Source organism: Cupressus sempervirens, chromosome 7 (assembly GCF_028749045.1).
Source record: "Cupressus sempervirens isolate cs-2001-9-10 chromosome 7, ASM2874904v1, whole genome shotgun sequence".
Taxonomy (NCBI): Eukaryota; Viridiplantae; Streptophyta; class Pinopsida; order Cupressales; family Cupressaceae; genus Cupressus; species Cupressus sempervirens.
In genome coordinates this window covers 373,683,478-373,704,713 of record NC_143124.1, presented here as the reverse complement: position 1 = coordinate 373,704,713, position 21,236 = coordinate 373,683,478, and the positions used below count along the sequence as shown (strand labels likewise).

The 21,236-nt window shown below is 38.9% G+C and overlaps 1 protein-coding gene across 1 annotated transcript in view; it reads right to left on the bottom strand.

Annotated features, from left to right (window-relative positions):
* LOC149547020 (importin subunit alpha-9) overlaps positions 1-21,236 on the bottom strand; it is a 313,252-nt gene that overhangs the window by 119,520 nt on the left and 172,496 nt on the right. The window contains exon 7 of the mRNA XM_089791470.1: positions 4,725-4,875. Within this exon, the coding sequence (XP_089647596.1) occupies positions 4,725-4,875 (151 nt within the window). The remainder of the gene's footprint in view (positions 1-4,724; positions 4,876-21,236) is intronic.

Below are 21,236 nucleotides of genomic sequence, written 5' to 3'. Positions count from 1 at the left end.
ATCAGCAATATTCATACAAGTTCTTATTGTATTTAGAAACTCTCTTTGGTATGGAATACTATTCAACTGGATAAATGAAATTAAGAAGAAATTCTTTATAAATCTTCAAGGTTCATTCAGCAAGTTAAAGTAACATGAATATAGACATAGGAGAAAGTTTTGATCCTAGCCGGCTGCTATAGAATTGTATTTAAAAGTTGGAAGGATAAATTCATAACCTATTAAGTATTTGATATTGTATTGAAGGACTCGAACTCTATCTGGTCCTCTCTTGTTGCGTTGAGACATTACTTGCAGAACATATGATCACAAATCTTTAGCCGGATTATTGCACGGCAAGGAGCAGAATTCAAACCGCTTGACAAGGCTTGATATGGAAGATATAATGGGTGTGTGGTGGTAAAGAATTTTGTAAACTTGGCATTCAATTAGGAAGTTTTCTCTCCTTAAAATATTGCAGACATATCTATTACACAAGACTTAATCCTCAAAGACTGGGTGTATCTGACAGGACTGTTGCTTGTAATGAACGATTAGATTGGTAAAAGAAAGGGATTTCTGGCTCTTGGAAATGGGTGTAACCGGGTGCTAAAGGTGACAAAGATAATAAGAAATGTGGCAGAGTGAGGAATGAATGATCCCAACCCCTCTCACAGCTTTCAAATAAAGAGCCAAACCGTGACTTCTTGGCTTCCACCGGTTTAAAAAGATTGTGTCAATTCGAATTTGCAAGTGTTAATTCGATTAAAAAACAAAGAAGAGGAGAGAACACTAAAAGGTTGGAAGATAGAGTTGGAAGGATTATAATTTCAATTGTTATTATAATATATACTTATATATGTTCATGTAAGTATATCAATGGGGTGACATCATTAAATTATGTTATTATAATTTATTGGTGCCATTTCATTTTTATATTTATATGTACATATGTAAATATTATTATAATAATATGATGAAGATTAATTAAAAATCCTTTGAGGTATGTTTTATATTTTAAATTAAATTATTTTATATGTTCTTAGATTATTTTCTCCATAGCTTGTGTGGGTCCCAAAAATATATCCTGTAATCAAGTTGTGTCCTTTCCAAAGAAGTTTAAAGTCATACTTGTCGATCCTGATGACCAAACTAAGCAAACATCTCATTCCGATGATCCCATTTAACAATGCTTCCCCCCCTCTTCATCTTCTCCTACAATCACCCATAAAAACACTTTCTGCCATAATAATAATTCTATAATAATTCATAAAAACATAATAATCGATATTTTAAATCAAGCAACTAGTAATCATCTAATAATAGTTAATGGTTAACGACCATCTTCATTAACAGTTAATACAACGTATATAAATAACTACCTATTTCACATGATCATGAAAGCATAATTCGTTAATCCAACAGTTATGAACAAGTTTAAAGTTAGGTCAAAATTTTGGGATGTAACAACCAAAAGATGAATTCTCAAATGGAAAGAGCTTACACTCATGTTCATCGCATCGAGGACATCTGAATTGATGAGGATAGAGCTTGACATCATGAAGATGGACTGCTATTGATTAACCCTGAAACAGATAATCGATCTTACGTGTTGGAGATCCCTTCAGATTTTCAAGTTGAAGATGATGGCAACATCCTTGATCCGGAGTTTCATCAAGCTGACTTTGATAAGAAGTGCCCTTTTCTTATTCAATGGCAGCAAGAGGAAGGTACATCTATCATGGATAGATTTCAATCCATCTTGGTAAACACTAGCAAATGGCTAAAAAATAAAGGCCTTAAAGGAGTTCATTTTAAGATGGGATTGGATTGTGGAAGTTTTGGCCCTCCTGGCAGGAAGTCATTGCTGGAAATCATAGGGAAAGATGGTGTCTCATCTTCTAATGCTAAGGGTTCCCTCAAATTCAAATTGAAGGGTGGAAAAGAAGCCAAATCATCTCAAATCTCAAAACCAATTCAAGAATCGGAGGAAGAATTGGAGACAGAATCTGATAAAGAAGATTTAGACGAAGAAGGGGAAGTCATAATCATATCTCCCCCAAAGCTTGCACAAACTTGTATACCGCCTATACATGAAGAGCCTTTTCTACATGAAGTAGATGATGATGTGGATTCATTCTCCATTGTTTTCACTACTTCTATTCCAGTCTCGGAAGTCAATACAATGGCCCTTCTTATTTCTTCTGCTACTCCTCGCATCCCTACAAATAAACAATATGAACATTTAGCAAATATATTTGAGGATTTTCCAACTCTTACAAGTGGTCAAGTCTCAAACATCTAAGGAGAGAAAGCTGATTGAAGCCACTAAGTCTTGGATATAGGAAATCATTTATGAAGGAGTTCGAGTCATCATGGATACATTTGTAGTTCTTAGGCACATAAAAGAGATGAATGAAACGGAGCAAAATTTAATTTCTTCTTTGACTCAAGAGGCAGATAATTTGAAGAAAATCCTTGATGATTGGGATGAAATGGTAAGATCTGATTTGGATGCCTTGGTCTCATGTGATGTTCTTCCATCATGTGAAATGTTTTTCAGATTTCAAGGGCTCATTGATTACAAAGAGGAAGCACTGGGGAAGTTGATCACAAAGTTGCAAGCGGCCTTTGGAGATTGTCAAGTAGTTGAAACAAGTGTTACTTGTGATCTGGAACAAATGGGATGCCATGTTATTGATGAATCTGGTCATCTCATTGCAATAGAAAGAGTAAACTCAGAATACAAAATCAGGATCAATGCTGATGTAGATTCTGAAGACTTTGGTTAACACACCATGAACAAGTTTGTCTTGTATAAATCCTCAACGAAACACTTGTTAGATACTATGGCAGTGAATTCCAAAGTTGTACAATCAGCATATGCAAATGCAGTGAAAGTAGAAGCCATATCAAAGACCATGGAAATTGTTGATCTTCCCACAGTGCATGACATTATCATCAAATTCAAGGCACTGAGAAACAATCTTTGAGATTGTTGTTTTTGTTTTTATTTCATGTTAGTAGTTGTAAAAGGATGCATTACATGAAAGTGTAATTTCATGTAATACGAGTTACATGCATGTAAAAAGAATTGCATGTAACTCTATGTTTTCTCCTATAGTTAGACTAGGTCAAAGTTGGTTTAGTTGCTTCCACTTTTTCCTCCACCTTTTTCTCAACTCCTATGCCTATATAAAGGAGTGCCCCCTCATTGTAAAAATCAACTTTATCTTTATGCAAGAGAGCTCTGGAGAAATTGTGCTAGTAGAACTTTGTTTGTATAAGCACTATTTTGAGAGAAAGTGAATACAAAGGAGCATTTGAGACTTAACTTTGATTAAGTGAGATTGTTACATGTGTGAGTTATAAGCTTTTTCTATAATTCATCTAAGTTATCTTTGATTCATGTTATCTTGTGTTTTGGATAAGCATATCTCGTGAATTGAATATAGGAGTTGAGAAGCAATTGGAGCTAGAGCTTTGACCAAAAGCAATTGTGGAAGTGTATAGCTAGAAGCTTTGTCTGTAGCTTATACTTCTTTTTTAATTTACAAATTAGTTAAGTTATTTTTACTTTTAGGAGTCTTTGTGCCCTAATTGTAAAGTTTTTTCATATAAAAGTATGATTGGACTTAGAGCCAAACCGGCACATTTTCAGCTAGTCTTTGAGTTAGTGAAGGTTTATACTTATCACAGTTTCCAACTCTTGATAGAAGTGTAGTTAGAAATTCACCCTGCCCATTAATCACTCCACAAGTGGATTCTTTCTTGAAAGTTAAGAAGAAAGGATATTGATAACACCCATTTTACAAAATCTCTCGACTTCTTGCTTACCTTGAGTTGATTCAGAGAACGGTGAGAAGGGGGAGTCTTCCCTTTAAGGTAAGAGAGACTCGATCTCACACGTTGTGGCTGGTCATCCTATTTTGCGACTGGATTTTTACCCAAAACTCTCGATTGCAAAATATCCACCCAACAGCCCAAATACTCTCATTGTCGGTACTGAAGACTTATATAGCATGATTGATGAGTGGCAAGCTGCACTTACAATAACACTCGATTACATGCATATCATTTGTGATGGTGTGCGACATAACATGAAGCAGGACTTTGACCACATGGATATGGATAGAGAGCATTTGGGTATCACCAAACAGAAGGAAAGAGCGTATTATAAACCACTCACACCCACATCATAGAAGAAATCAAGTTTTCGCTGAAGATACAAGGACATTGTAATCGTAGTTTACACAAAGATATTGTGAAGCTGTGATCATGGGCTATACATATAAGATCATTGATGATATTAAATTCTAGTCTATATATTAGATCATGATATATATTAAGACTGCAGCAACTGTTATATTGAAGAGAAACACAGTATATACATATCAGATTGAAGCATATAGTACTACAGAAAATATCGTCATTGGATTTTGAATATTAATACATATTGGAGACCAATATTGTTCTTGATAGACCATATTGATCTTGATAAATTATGACAATATCTGACTTTTTTGTGGAATCAGTCCCAAATTCCATAGGACCCAATAGGGGCCTTTACAACCCATACTATAAAAACAGGTCATTCAAACGCAAGAAAAATTGAAAGCAGGGTTCTGACAATGGACTTCATGTCCATTTGAATTGCTTAATAAACAAAAAGACAAATAAGAAAAAAATATCTTACAGAGAAAAACAAATCACAGTGGTGGGAATAAGTTAGTGATGTTTCTTACTGGAGTGAGCAATGAAAGTTGATCTGAAGAAGCAAGCCTTCCAACAAGTGGTGGCAGTAGCCCAGCTTCTATCAATAATCCTGAATGCATCTCTGACAGAGCTGTAAGGTAAACAACTACCCATGCCACTTCAGTAGCCAATTCTTCATCTCTGCATTAAAAAAAAAAACACAAATCTCAATTTACAATCCTCGAAACAAATATTAAAATGGAAAAATAAGGCTTTATTACCTCTTAATAACCACACTAAAACAGAACAGTTAAATAAAAGATCAGAAGAAGACAGAAATGAATTTGAAAGAGCGCCATGTATAAATTTAATAACTTGATCCATAAAACAGATTCATGAAAGGGAAGCACTAGCACCATTATCAATAAGGACTTGTCTCAAGAGTTCATATGGTCCAAGAGATGATAATTTTATGGTTTTGAAGAAAGTGTGTTACCCTAGATTGGAGGACACCATATGCTAGATTAGGAGCATCACAAGGGAGTCAAAAGACAAGAGTTCCAACAATGGAACCAACCGAAACTTAATGGGCAATGAACTTGCTGGTTTGAAATAGGAACCATTTTTGCTTTGTTTGCTTGTGATTGAAAACTACCAAGCATCAATAGACAGTGTTCTTTGTAAGTTTGCTTCTTCATTTGATCTAGAAGGTGCCCTAAATCACAGTTGCAACAGATTGGATTAGGATTTATCAAAAACATGGTTTCTTTAATTATGTGATAGTAACTTGAATCCTGCATTCACCACATGAACGCAATGCCAACATAGGAATATATATAGTTATATATAGATAAATCAAGGATTAGGGAATCCTGCATTCATCACATGAATGCAATGCCAATATAGGAACATATATAGTTATATATAAATAAATCAAGGGTTAGAGTAAAGAAAATATATCTTCATAACTATGCAGTACTTAATTGTTTGGACTATGGAGTACAGTAGTATGCTAGGGTGCCCTATGTAATATCCCCCTAGGATATTATTTCCCACTTTTATCACAAAAATTAAAACAGATAATTTGCATGCAATTGTTTTCAATTTATCCAGCACTTGTACAAAAGAAATATGAAAAATCGAGCTGAAATAGAGATTTCTGAAATATGATATTAAAATATTTGGTAGAAAAACAAAAACATCCAATTGTAGTCATAGAACTTACAGTTAGATTGGATGACCAGAAATATGGATTTAAAGCACATAATGAGACACCAGGGCAATATGTCCAACAGACAAAGGGTTTCCGTCCATTGTCTCCAAGCTCAGGGGGAGTTATCCTCAAACCCATTGAAAGCCAAAGCTTCCTAAAATACTCCAAGAGAAGAAACCAAACAACAAACCAAGCATACCAAATGAGCTTCTCTATGATCTTTAAAAGAGCATCCTTGTTACCCTTTGATTTCCAACTATCTATCTCTTGGAATTCCCTGCTTTTAAAATAAAATGCCTTAATCAATTTTTATTGGGCTCCACTTAAGTCATTTTAATACCTTACAAAGTTGTCATTTAACTTTCTGATGTCCCCAAAATGGGACACTACACCCTGTGGTTGTTGTTCACCCTCCATATGGTCCTCTTCCATTCTTCTACGATTGGAGTTATCTATGATCCACCAACAGCCCCCAATGTGGGACTTGGGGGTACTTACAACAGCAAGCTCTTAGCAGTATTTCCTCTCAAATTATAGTAGGGTGCTCTCATAGCTATTATCCTTTATCTATCCTTGTAAAAGTGCCCTTAACAATTCTCCCTCTCACAATGTAGTAGGGTGCCCTTAATGTTGTTCTCCCTTACCTTCTACTACGATAGGGTGCCCATAGTAGTACTCCCTCTCACACTTCAATAGAGTACCCTCATTGTTCTCCATTGACTTCCACTACAATAGGGTGCACTTAGCGACTCTCCCTTAGATGGTACAACAAGGTGCCCTCATAGATTTTTTCCTTAACTACCACTAAAATTAGGTACGCTTGTAGTTGTTTTCCTTGGACTACCACTACAATAGGGTGTCCTTAGCGACTCTCCCTTGTTTACCGTACAAGGTAAAAGGATACTTATCACATTCAGTAGATTAAGATGTAACACAGAACAAAGACTTTATAGGTATATGCAATATGCAACTCCAAGTACAACACTTACAATGATAATGATTATCTAATAGTCCCTTCGAACTATGTACATATACTTTCCCGAAGAGGTGACTCAACTGTCACGCGCCTTTTCGGATACAATTCTACCAGTCAACTACAATATAGAATTTACCGACAACATCATCCCCCCCAAAAAGTAAAGTTGTCTCCGGACGACAAAATAGAGACAACCCTTACAACAAACTCAAAAAAAATATGACTCGACAACTTAATCCCTTAATTACATCAAAGTTCACAACTAGGAAGAAGGACGCGTCCTTGGTGTAGTAGACATCCGTGCTCTAAGCTTGTCCAGCTCTGCTCGTAGCTCCCGCAGTTGTCTTGCCCATACTTTCAGATCAACTTCAGCCTCCGACCAAATCTCCAAGGCTGATTGCATCATTTCAGCAATCTCTCCAAGCTCCTTCTCTTTCTTTGCTGCCACCTGCTCCTCTGCTGCTACCTACTGTAGCTGACTCTATTGGGCCAAAAATGTTGTCCTCTCCAACTCCAAAACTGCCTTCTTTGCAGCCAGTTCTATCTTCATGGTTGCTACCCTTGCAACTGACTCCTCCTGAGCCCTCTCCACTACTACTTGATTTTCCTGGCTCCTCCGAAGGGCATAATAAGCAGCCCTGTGTATCCGGACTATCTCCTCAATCAAACTCTCTCTGCGGCTTTCCATACTTGTATACCTTGTAGTGGCCCAAACGTGGTGCATCTGCACAGTCTCTACACTTGGTCATCCGCACTCTTCAAAACAAACTATAAAGGCTGTTGGACATCCCACCCTCATGAAGAATATGATGCTCTCCAACTCCTTTACCATTGAGTCCAAGGCTAGTGTCTATGCAAAGGCCACCACTTAAAGAGCACGAGTCGCTAAATCAGCGAGGAATGTCTCCACAACCTCTCCCATCGCTATCTCTTGCCCTACTGTGGGCTGCTACTAACCACCCATGGCCATCTCCACTACTTCTGCCATCCACTCAGCAGTGCTCTCCGTGGAGAAGTGTGGTATCCCATCTATCTGTGTCAAGTGACTCTCCTCCACCTCTGCCTATAGAGGATCTCCTTCTAGGGCTACTTCCCGCATAGGTGTGAGAATGCTTGTTGCCTGTGGGACTGGTATATGGTTTCCCGCTCAAGTGTGAGAATGCTTGTTGCCTGTGGGGCTGGTATATGGTTAGACCTCGTACTCAAGTACGTGCTCAACCTCTATGCTCTACTCGCTCTGTTCGACTCCCTAGATGGTGCTAGGATTTGTTGCATCTACCGTCACCACTACATCTAAGCCCACTACATCAAAATGAACACTGGGCGTCCTCAAACCTTCACTTGCCGGTATCTCCATCACTCTCTCCTGAGTGTCCATCTCCTCATCCAGAATAAGTATATCCACTCCTGCCTCAATAGGCTCCATCATTACCTCCAGAATGGCTATCACCATTGATGAGGGATGTGACCCTATCCTCCCTATGGCTACGGCCTCCAGAATGGATAGTGGCTCTGTAGCTGGCTGAATTGGAATTGTAGCCGAAGTCATCACCACTGGTTCTCTGAACTTTCCAAACCCTAGAATGTCGTGGGTACCCACTAGAGGCAAGTGTTCCGTCACCAAGATTATAGGTCATGAAAATCTTAATGGTGTCACCTACCGGTATCTCCATCACTCCCTCTTGAGTGTCCATCTCCTCATCCAAAATAAGTATATCCACCCTTGCCTCAACAAGCTCCATCATTACCTCTGGAATGGCTATCGCAGTTGGTGACGGATGTGACCATGTCCTCCCTACAGCTATGGCCTCCGAACGGATAATGCCTTTGTAGATGGCTAAATCGCAATTATAGCCAAAGTCATAACCATTGGCTTTCTAAAATAACCAAAACCTGGCATGTCGTGTGTACCCAATGGAGCCAAGTGTGTCGTCATCGAGAGTGTAGGTCGTGGAAATTTTAATAGCGTCACTGTAATCACTTCGACCTCCTCATCCTCTTCTTCATCCTCCCCGTCAGTCTCACTCTCGTCTAAAGAAGTCTCCTGGTGACCATTATCAGTATCTCCTCCATCTAGTCTCAGTCATTTCTGTCCAACTGTGGTCTTGCTCCCAAGTGTATCGAAGTGCCTCTACTGCATGGTAAGGAATTCACCTAGCGCAAGTGGTCCCGGCTTAGCCTCCATCACGTCATGGGGAATCATCCGCATTGTTGCCTCCAAAAATATCCCAATTGCATAGTGTGGCATATAAAACATCTTACACTACAATGTCATAAATTCATACACCCTTTCTGCCAATAGTGCAACCCAATTGTACACTCATCCATGTAGGATTTCGTTCATCATGGCCACTTGCGGGTATGAAATGTCTAAAGTGTGGCCGGATCCTATGAGGCAATATTTTACTACGTCCATAAGACAACACCAGTGCCCTTCCTCAACGTTGGACCTCTTCAGTCCTCTACCTTCAATGTGTCCATGAGAGCTTCTTTCTCCGTCTGTGTCAAATCCCCGCATACCACCTGTATCGATTGTGCCTTTACCTCCCGACTCAATTTTTCCAGTTTGTTGTGGATTTTCCTTCCACCCTGAGCATGACCAGATATTCCAAATACCTGTGAAAAATCTAGTGGTCTAAATGATATTACTAGGTTGCATCCAAGATAGGCGAACGAACTGATTTGAGAGAACCTATTGTGCATCTCTATCATTGTGCGGAAGAACCCTTCATAATCTCGAATGCAGAATACAATAATTTGTATTGCCCATTCAACCTATGCCTTCCGAATACTTGTTTTCACTGGATGGTTATCAGGTGTCTCCTGCCACCATCTCCTGCATTCTGCTCCATTCAAACCCTCAAACAAGACATTCTATGCTATAAGATCATTAGTTGTAGTCGCCTGTGTTGTTTGCTTGACTTTCTTTTTATTGGCTCTTGTGCTTCTGCCACCTACAACACGTACTTTGGACAGTAAGGTCTTTATGTTCTTGTTCATGGTTGCAGTCATTGTTGTATCTTCCTCTAACTTCTTTTTCCAAGCCCTCTTTCTAGTTGAATGCATAACTATCACCTATTTTGTCCTTTTGTGTGCAGAAAACAGTTAGGTTGGTCGGCAATGATGGTACAGTAGCTACTGACAAATTCACCTTTGCTTCTTTACTTGTTGTGGTCGTACGAATGCAATGCTTCTCTCCCTTATGACTGTATGGCTACACTTCTTCCCTCTTATCAAGATCATTTCGTATGGTGATCGTATTTTTTTAATCAATGATCTCATGCTCTTTGGTGTATTCTGCCTCAAGTCATCCTTCCCTAACCATATTGTTGTCTGCTCTTCCTTGGATCCTAATGTACTATTTTCAGCCGTACAATAGTACTACTTGTCTCTTAATTCATACGACAACCCCTTGTGCTCGGTACGGTGTACGGTATTAATTTATCCCTCCCTATCATATGGTGGTATGCTGTAATTATAGCCGTGATTCCTTGACTAATCGTCGTATGGTCTAATTTCTTTAACTATTTGGCCATACGGTGGTGTCTGCCTCTTTTGCAAGCCATATGAAACTCACATGTTTATCTCATATTGCTCAACCAAGGCCATACGGTATATTCAAAAAAAGGGGTCGTAAGATATGTTCCAAGAATTTAAGTTTTCATCTATCCCAAGGGTTGTATGGTACTCACTCTTTTCCTCCAGTCTTGTGATGTCCTGTCTATATGGAATGTCTCATTGTCTTTGCTCCCTGTATTGAAGTCCGTACAATGTATGGTGATAATCTTCCTATCACGAAGTTTGTACGGTGTCCATGCAATGCGATTTGTTACAACATCCTCTATGTGTTTTTTTGTTACCATACGGTGTTCACTTTGACTACCCCTCCTGCTTCCCCTGTTGTCATATGACCGTACAGTTCTTTGTTTAATCTTGCCCTTTTCTTTGTTCAATGTTCCTATGCAACACTTAGACCATACGGTATCAGTTTTCACCTTTTCTTTTCCTCTCTCCATACAATATCACTCCTCTTTCTCGGTCATACAGTGCTAACCACTCTCTAATTCTTAACCGTACATTGTTGCCTTGAAAATTTCTATTCCTACTTCTACGAGTCCATACAATAGTATGATGTGTAGCCTTCTCTCCTCTCATTTGTACAATGTCGGCTTCTTTCTAACTGGAAATAGTCCTAAAGACCGTACGTTGGCTGTTTCACACGTGATTGCTTTCCTCTAGCCGTTTATGCCGTACACCCTTTGGGACTCCAATGTTTTTTTCTAAACTGTACACTATATCCCATAGGGGTTCTTCCTTTGATTTTTCGATGGTTCATTTGTCTTCTGAATGCCATACTCTTGGAATGTGCTTTACTTGTACACTTTTTTTTCCGTACAATCGTATGGTACTCTTCCTAGCCCTTTTCTTATAGCCATATGGCGTGCTAGCCTTCTCAATTGACAGTTGTATGTTACTATTTGATCTCCTGGGCACTATAATTTTTCCATTGCTCTATTTATAATTCTCCTTTTTGACTTCTTACTTATATTTACTTATCTTACATATATACATTACTAATTACTATTTCTATTCTCTCTGAGGATGTTCCTCCGTGGACGCATGTTATTTCTTTCATAATACATCCTTCCTATCGAGCATCCATAATTTTATTGGTCCATTATCGCCAACTTCGCAAATTTTATATGGCCCGACCCATTTTACTTTAAATTCGCTTGGTCTAATCCCGTTGTTGCACCAATTATACTTTAAAACTAATTGGCCTAGTTGAAATTTGTTCAATTTTAAATGTTTGTCATGCCATGCCTTGCGCCTATTCTGTGTAACATTCGTAGCCCATTGTGCCTGCAGTTGTCATTCCTCAAGTGTATTTAAATTATACAATCTCTCCCTTAGATTTTCCATATCTCCTAGCTTGTTTTCGATCGCGAACCTTAAACTTGGTACCATGAACTCCGTCGAAACCACTGCTTCCTACCCATACATCAACTGAAATGGAGTGTGTCCTGTAATTACCTTGTATAAAGTACGGTACACCCATAATGCTAATGGTAGCTTTTCTTCTCAATCCTCTTCTTCAACTGCGCAAGATTTATAAATCACTTCGACAAAGATCTTATTTGTAGCTTCTGCTTATCCATTGGCTCACGAATAGTATGGGCTTGATAGGGAATGATATATCTTGAACTCTGTGGTTAGTAAGCGGATGACAAGTGCCACATGGTCGCTTGTTAACTGTAGAGGGATTCTATTCCCTTTGATGATTTACTCATAAATAAATTTTGCCGTGCTTACCACAAAGTTTATCACATAAGGCTCACGCTTCTACACACTTGGTAAGGTACTTCGTCACTACCACGATGTACCTACATCTTCTAGTTTTACTTACCTTGAGGGGTCCGACAAAGTCCAACCCCCATCTTTCAAATAACTTGAAGTCCCTCTTCAATGGTTTCCCAACACTTTGACATGTCGTATGCAATGACTTAACTATCTAGCATCGTTGTGCATAGTTGGCCACCATACACCTGCCAAAAATATCTTTCGTGCAATTGTATCCGACCTGATGTGTCCTCCTGTTTGTCCTTCATGTGCTTCCTTCAACACCTTTGGAATTTCCTCTCCTAGAACACACTGTCTTAAAATATGGTCAAGTCCCATCTTGTATAGTAACCCGTTGATCATCTGAAACGTCTGGCTCCTTAGCACCAATTTCCTTCTCCTGTTCGGTGGCGTCTCCCTAGGGAATTGTCTCGTCGAAAGATATTCCCTGACAGTCGCATACCAAGATGGTAGCAAGACAATTTGAAATAGTTGTGCATCAAGAAAATCATCGTTGACCCCCTCTAGTGGCTCTCTTGATTTTATCCTTGATAAGTGATCTGCGCTTACATGACTCTTTCCCGGCCGTACCACAATCTTGAAAGTAAACTCCTGTAATAGTAATAGCCATCTACTTATCCTTCCCTGGATGATCGGCTTGTTTACGAGATATAACAGTGCTTGATGATCTACATAAAATACAAATGTTGTCGCCAGTAGATAATGTCTAAATTTTTGTACCACATACACCATTCTGAGTGCCTCTCGCTCTCTTGTACTGTAATTTTCTCTACTTCAGATAATTGTCTACTCGCAAAGTATACTAGATGATCCAATCTATGGTCACCTATCTGTGCCAGGATAGGCGTTGTAGCTAGCCTTGTTTTCAATTCTTCGAAGGCTTGATTCTACTCTATATCCCATCTGTACGGTTATCCTTTGCAAGTTAGTTTATCCAACGGGTAGGATATTTTCACAAAGCCTTTAATGATGTAATGTCCCCTTTTTAGCATTCATAGCATGATGTTGTCATTAGCCTATTTCCCCACGGTCTCGTAGGCTAACTAGGACATTAAAGGGGCTTAGAGGCCATTTGGCCTAGATAGTTTCAGTTGCAGGTCTTTCTGAGGGGTTTTGAGGCAACTTTGGGCATACTTACTATTTATAGTAAGTCATCTTGGGCATGGGTCGACATCCAGTGGCAACGGTATGTCAATGGTAATTGTTTAAAATCGGCAAGAAGACTTGTTTATCATTGATCAGATTTGTTTTGCATTGATAAAGCTATTTTATAAAGTTAAATTTAAATATTTAACTTTATTAATGCATAGACTATAGTTTGTGAGAAATATTTAAATTAAAAGAGTCCCCTTTATTTTATAACATATTGGAGACATAAGTTACATAAAGGGAGTTATGTCTTATCCCACATTGAGAAAACGAAGGATGGAGCTCTTGTGAGAACACTATAAAAGAAATGGAAGAGCTTCTTTTAAGCATAGTTGGAAATATCAAAGAAATTGGAGAATTTTCTGGAGGTTATGTCTCAATAGTTTGAAGGATGAAATCCCTTCAAACTGAAAATCTTGACGCCATTGAAAGATATGGTCTTGAGATTCAACAGCGTAGCAATCCAAAAAAGCAAAAACGAAAAAGCAGTCCGAGAAAGCAGGCGGAAAAAGCGGAATCGAAAAAGCAAGCAGAAAAAGCGGAACTAAAAAAGCAGGCGGAAAAAGCGGAATCGAAAAAGCAAGCGGAAAAAGCGGAACCGAAAAAAGCAAACCGAAAAAGCAGTTCGAAAAAGTAAAGCAGAAGAGGCAGCATTGAAGGAAAATTATTACAGGCATCTACAACCAGGTTCCCTTGTTAGTATTGTTTTTTTTAGGGTATTATAAGTTTCAGCTGTAAGTGTGCATTATACCAGCATTGTCATTTTGGTAATCCATGTAAATGCCAAAGTTTTGGCCATATTTCATGAGCATTGTATTAGAAATTTGATTGCAATCAAAAAGATAATAGTTGCTGGTGTCATTTAAGCAATTCAATCTCATTATTTATCAGCTAGATAGTTTGCATACCAACTGTTTGCAAAAATGCCAGTTGGCTGTAAGTGTTCTTTTCTCATGCTTAGATCATAATATATGCACTGAATATTGTCAAAATTAGGAGCACACTCATGTTAGGTCATTGTGTAGTTCATTGTAATCTTCTATCACTAGATTCTCATTGATGCCAATTGGAAAAAAATCATTTAAAGCAAGCTGAAATACTATATCAGTCATATGTCTCTTGCATTTGAATTGTTTGACAAAATTCTTTGAGCCTTCAATCAGCATCTTTGAGAGCAGATTTGAGGAGGGTTATTACAGTGGTATCAGAGCTTGCTTGCAAAGTGTTTGACGAAATGTCAAACAAATGAAGTATAAAGATTTTTGGTGTTTGAAGAAGTTATAACCTGTTGGGGTCATTAAAAATGAACCTTTGGTAATATCCAATATGTCCAAGGAATGATTTTACCTCAGTTACATCCGTCGATGGTGGCATTTCCAAGATTACTCGAACTTTGTCAAGATCCGTCTTTAATCCTGCCTTGCATACTATGTGCCTTAATAGCTTCCCCAGCAAAACCATGAATCTACACTTCTTCGGATTCATTATCAGTCTCACTCGCCTGCATCTTTCCATGCATTCTTTGAGTGCAATTATATGCTTGTCCTCCATGCTAAAAATTGACCAATCCTCCAAAAAATGCCTTGAAATTCCCGATTGACATCTTATCAAATATGTGCAAGATAATTATCTAAAATGTTGCTGGAGCATTACACAATCCAAACAACATCCTATTGTAGGCATATACTCCATCTTCAATGATGAATGTTGTTTTAAGCCTATCTTCTTCGACGATGGATATCTAGTTGTCTCCAGAGAATCCATCCATAAATGAATAGATTTTGTGCCCCTCAACTTCTTCCACAATGCTATCGATGAATGGTATTGAAAACGGATATTTAATCGTTATTCCATTTAGGCATTGAAAGTCCACGCATATTCTGGTCTAAGTGGTGTCCTTTAGAGATATTACAATCGGTGATACCCACTAACTTGTCTGCACCCTAAAAAAAATTAGTTCTTCCAGCATTTGGTCGATCTCATCAGTGACCCATACGACATAATTTTTGTTCATCCAGTACAGGTGCTTCCATACAGGTACTGCACCTTCTATTAGTGATATCCGGTGAACACATAACTCCAGCGATACGCCTTTCAAATCCTTATACGTCCACATGAATACGTCCTTATATTCCATGAATATTTTGAATGTTGCTGCTTTCAAGACTGGATTCCAGTCATCTCCCACAAATATATTTTTTAGATTAACTTCATCTCCTAAGTTCATCATTTTTACTGTAGGCTCTTCGTACTTAATAGCTTTGTCTTCACTAAACATATGTGTAGGTGTTTCATTGATTTGTGTTTCTCCCTCCTTTACTTCTCTATACTCCTTCGAAAATTCATTCCCTTATTTTCCATCTTCGACTCCTAACATGTTACAGCTCGGAAAGAGCTCGTAGTCCTCTATCTGCCAATGGAGTAGGCCGTTCACCGAGTCGAGGTCATCATCATTAGACTCTCCTTCCAATCTCAATATTCCTTCTTCATCAAGTTCCATTATTTTCTTCCCCTCGTCTTCGCCTTTGCCTTCTGAATCTAACGATGTTACCTCCTCCCCTACCATCTGTGTGTAAGTCGATTACAAATCTCCAACCTCTACCTTCCATGGACAAGGTATTCTGTTTCCAATCATGTTTCACCTTCGCCTACCAGCCAACCCCTTCCAAGGATGGCCTCATACCCTTTTTTTTAACGGTATGACCACGAAATCCAATAAGAATGGTTGCATCCCGATGGTTACAGGTTGTGCCATTATGGCCCCTAAGGGCTTCATCCCGTGCTGGTCGGCAATAAGTAGTTGAAATGTAGGTGGCCACAATGTAGGTCGTCCCAACTTCTTTGATACATCTTCTAGTAATACATTCACTCCTGACCCTCCATTGAAGATTGTGTCCGATAGTATGGTTCCGAGGATACCCATTTCTACTACTATAGGATGTCTTCTCGTAGTGAGTGCTAGTAGCATTGGGTCTGTTGCAGTCGTTCGTCTATCATCTTTTCCTGTCGCTTTGGTTGCTTTCGGGAGTGGTGTCATGTTCAATATCGCAGTTCATAGCCGAGGCATTGTAAGAAAAAGGTCATTTAGTTTCACAAGAACTTCCATTTGCATTACCTGTTGTATAATATTTTATCCTACCAAGTTTCTCATTGAGGTGCCAGTAGTGTCTTTAGTTTGTGATTTCTTGGCTTCCATTTGTTTTTCCAATTCTGTTCGTATGTGTTGCAACTTTTCCTTTTTCTCTTCTGCATCTCGATACGTTGTCTTCTTTGCTTGCTCACGAGTGATGGCTAATGTCTTCTCACATTTTTCAATGCTTAACAAGTTCACCCCTTACTTGGGGCATTTAGAATCCTTGTTATCTCTTAGACCACACTATTTGTACAATAGTTGTGGTGTTTCCTACATGGTAGTTTCTACCAAAGTGTCCCCAGAGGTTGCACGCACAACATTGTATCATCGGCCTTCCACTCAAGTCGTATTGTATCTGACTTTGACCTCCATTATTGTTATTATTATTACCACCTCATCCGTGTTGGTTATTGTTACGATACCCTCCTGAGGTTGTGTCATTGTTTGTGTTCGTTCCTGCTCCTACTATAGACACTTCCTATGTCAATAACACTTGTTGATGTCCCTTTGTCTTCATATTGAATGGGCATTCCTTTGTGGAATATCCTGCAATATGGTAGATATTGCAAAATTATTTCTTCAGGTAGGAGCCCTTTGTGTGGCCCTCCTCCTTACAATTCGTACACAACAATTCCCCCTTCACTGAGTTGAGATTCTTTTTCACATTTTTGAACTCCATCATCCGTAACATATCCTTCTGCAATGCTTGAACCTTCTTGCTGGACTCCTTGTCATTGTTGTTGCTTTTGTAAGATGAATCGTCTGAGTCCAACAATTTGTTTTGCTTCTTTTTGCTTGTTTTTTGCTCTCTCCCGATCCATCACCTGATTATATGCATCTATATACAACACTATGGGTACGATTTTCATCTTTTTCTTCAATGTTGCTCGTAGTCCTTCTACAAACCACCTTTTCTTTAACCCATCAGTTGGTTGGCTTTCCATTTTCCCCACCAGCTCCTTCAACCTTCTTGCATATACAGGGATTGTTTCGTTCTTTCCTTTTTCGTACTGTATATTTCCGCTATTATTTGATTATCATCCCTTAATAGTCAGAACCCTGCTATGAATTTCTTCCTAACTTCTGTCCATGTAGTTAATTTCTGTGGATCGGCATCCAAAAACCAACCAATCAGTACACCCCATACAATCGCCAAAAATTGTCAGACCCAATCATCGTGGTTCATTACACCATTCGCCATCTAGATTGTTTCGCATGTTTTGCAATGTCTAATTGGATCGGTCATGCCATTGCCATTGAAATTTAGCAATTTTTCCTTCAGTCCTACCATTACTACTTTCTTTTGAATCTATGGTGCTTGCTACACACCCGCGTTGTCCTAAGCACCTGGGTTGTTCTAAGTAACCGCATTGTTTTGCACAACCGCGCTACTTCGAACAACCGCCTTACCTTGGACAACCGCATTACTTGGTGTGAAGAGATCTTCAAGCAAAGTTGTTCGATTCTCTACCTATATCCATTCGTCGGGTATATCAAGAACGACGAGTTCAATCCACGCTCATGCTCCTTTGGCACTTCAAGTCGTGCGAGTTACTTCTCTTCCGTTCAAATTCTCTACCCTCGGCGTGTACAGGTTTAGGAACTCCTCCCTTGTGTCTTCTACCAAATTTAATCTGTCATGTTTCTTCAAGCAACTCCTTGGTACTCCTTGGTCTACTAGGTGAATGCACTCCCTCAAGCAGTGCTCCTTCAACCCCCTCGGTGCTTATCGGTAAGCTGTTGAAACTTTTTCTTTCACTCTGCCTATTGTGTTAGGATTAGTGCTTCCTATGTTGTACGTATGTCATCTTTATCTTTTATTTTATTCCTATCTTTATTAAGCAGATTTAGCATTAATCTTCATAACACCTCTTGTATACCATGCAATGTAACGTGACTCGCTGCGAGAAGTCGGTGAATCACTGATGGCCTATTGAGTCAAAATGACCCGTGACCCAGGCTTGGCGAGTCAGGTGACGTGACTCGGCTGACTCACCTAACTTGTGGGTCACAAGCAACTTGACCCGACCATGGCAACAGATGTCTAGTTGGGTTAAAAAAGACAAAAATAATGTTTTTTTTAATTTTTTTCTTCTTCGTTATTCTTATAACCCTAAAAAAGCTTTCATGACACTATTGTGAGAAGAAGAAAGAGAGAGAGAGGAAGAAGAAAAATAGAGTGCCATTGTTTTGCAACCATCTGAAAGCAAGAGGAGAAAAGCTTGCATTTGTGACATTGAAGTTTGCATTTAGATCATCAAGGAGTTTATAGGAGCTCTTCTCAACACTTCCCAAAGCATTTGAAAGAGGTATCTAATAACCCCAATAGGTTATAACTTCTTCAAAACACCAAAAATCTTTATACTTCAGTTGTTTGACATTTCGTCAAACACTTTGCAAGCAAGCTCTGATACCACTATAATGACCCTCCTCAAATATGCTCTCAAAAAATGCTGATGAAAGCTCAAAGAATTTCATCAAACAATTCACATGCAAGGGACGTATGACTGATATAGTATTTCAGCTAGCTTTAAATGACTCATTTTCAATTTGCATGAATGAGAATCTTGTGCTAGAAGACTCCAAATGGACTACACAATGACCTAACGTGAGTGTGCTACTAATTTTGACAATATTCAGTGTATATATATGATCTAAGCATGAGAAATGAACACCTACAGCCAACTGGCATTTTTTACAAACAGATGGTATGCAAACTAACTAGTTGATAAATAATGATATTGAATTGCTTAAATGACACCAGCAACTATTATCTTCTTAATTTGCAATGAAATTTCTAATACAATGCTCATGAATTATGGCCAAGACTTTTGGCATTTACATGGATTACAAAATGATAATGCTGGTATAATGCACACTTACAGCTAAAACTTATAACAACCTAAAAAACAATACTAACAAAGGAACCTGGTTGAAGATGGCTGTAATAATTTCCTTCAATGCTGCCCCTTCTGCTTTGCTTTTCCGATTTGTTTTTTCGAACTGCTTTTTCGGACTGCTTTTTCGGCCTGCTTTTTCGGTTCTGCTTTATCGGACTGCTTTTTCGTATCTGCTTTTTCAGACTACTACCCTGTTGAATCTCAAGACCATATCTTTCAATGGCATCAATATTTCCAGCTTGAAGGGATTTCGTCCTTCAAACTATTGAGACATAATCTCCAAAAAATTTCCCAATTTCTTTGATATTTCCAAGCATGCTTAAAAAAAGCTCTTCTATTTCTTTTATAGTGTTCTCACAAGAGCTCCATCCTTCGTTTTCTCAATGTGGGATAAAACATAACTCCCTTTATGTAACTTATGTCCCCAATGTGTTATAAAATAAAGGGGACTCTTTTTAATTTAAATATTTCCCACAAACTATAGTCTATGCATTAATAAAGTTAAATATTTAAATTTAACTTTATAAAATAGCTTTATCAATGCATAACAAATCTTATCAGTGATAAACAAGTCTTCTTGTCGATTTTAAACAATTACCATCGACATACCGTTGCCCCTGGATGTCCGACCATGTCCAAGATGACTTACTATAAATAGTAAGTATGCCCAAAGCTGCCTCAAAACCCCTCAGAAAGACCTGCAACTGAAACAATCTAGGCCAAATGGCCTCTAAGTCCCTGTAATTTAGCCTATGAGACTGTGGGGAAATAGGCTAACGACAACATCATGCTATGAATGCTAAAAAGGGGACATTACAGTCCGCCCTTCCCAAAATTGCTTGTCCCCAAGCAATGGTCGAACAACAACCCAATCAATCCACCTGGATCCCAAATGTAGTCATGAACTATACTGCTGTCAGTCAACATAGGCTCTTGCAACAACCTCTGAAAATTAACCAAGAGGAATCCATAATCAAATTGGCGAATACAACTCACCCAAACTCCAAAGTCAGGAACTAATGAGAAACAAGCTCTCGAAATATCAGAACCCAAGTAGAGTAGATAACCCAAACTGCCAACATAGTAAATACCATCAACACATCCCACTAGCCTATGTGGAATGTACAATACAATTCTGCAACAATGATGAATACTCTCGCATGAAACTGCACCAAATACAGAGAATCCACACACTGCACACCTACTGCAATTATCACAACTCTGCAAATCACCGGTCACTGTCTCATAACCATAACACCCATGCACTGCTGATGGTGAATAGTCATTACACGGTAGATAGCAAAAACGAGAGCCCAGACCAAACCTGTCTACCATCAACTCCTCAACACATGGATCAAAAGCAAACCGATGAACATATCCTACAGTATAATGCCGGTAAAAAGAACCAATCCCAGTCAAAGACTCATCCTGCAGACGTGATACAACCGTGATTGATCATCAGCTAAGTCAAAGGATGATATAGCCAAGAGTGCAGAATCAACATCACTAGTCTTTGTGCCCTCCAAGTCAAACATACCACAATGCTCAGCTGCAGCGCCCAACTCAGCTGAACCTGCCTCAAGTGGAAACGGACCAAATATGCCAATACTAGTGTCATGGATAGATATATCCTCATCTCCACTGCCTCTATCAACCTCGACCATGGACATCCTCGAATCACCACACACCACGGTCAGTGATTGTACAGAATCTGGTAAAGACTGAAGTCATTCCAACTCCACGGTCACCTCAGCTAAATGAAACTGTGACTCCTCGAAAGCCAACTGTGTACTCTCAAGAAACTCAGAAGTCACCTCAAGCTGTTGAGTA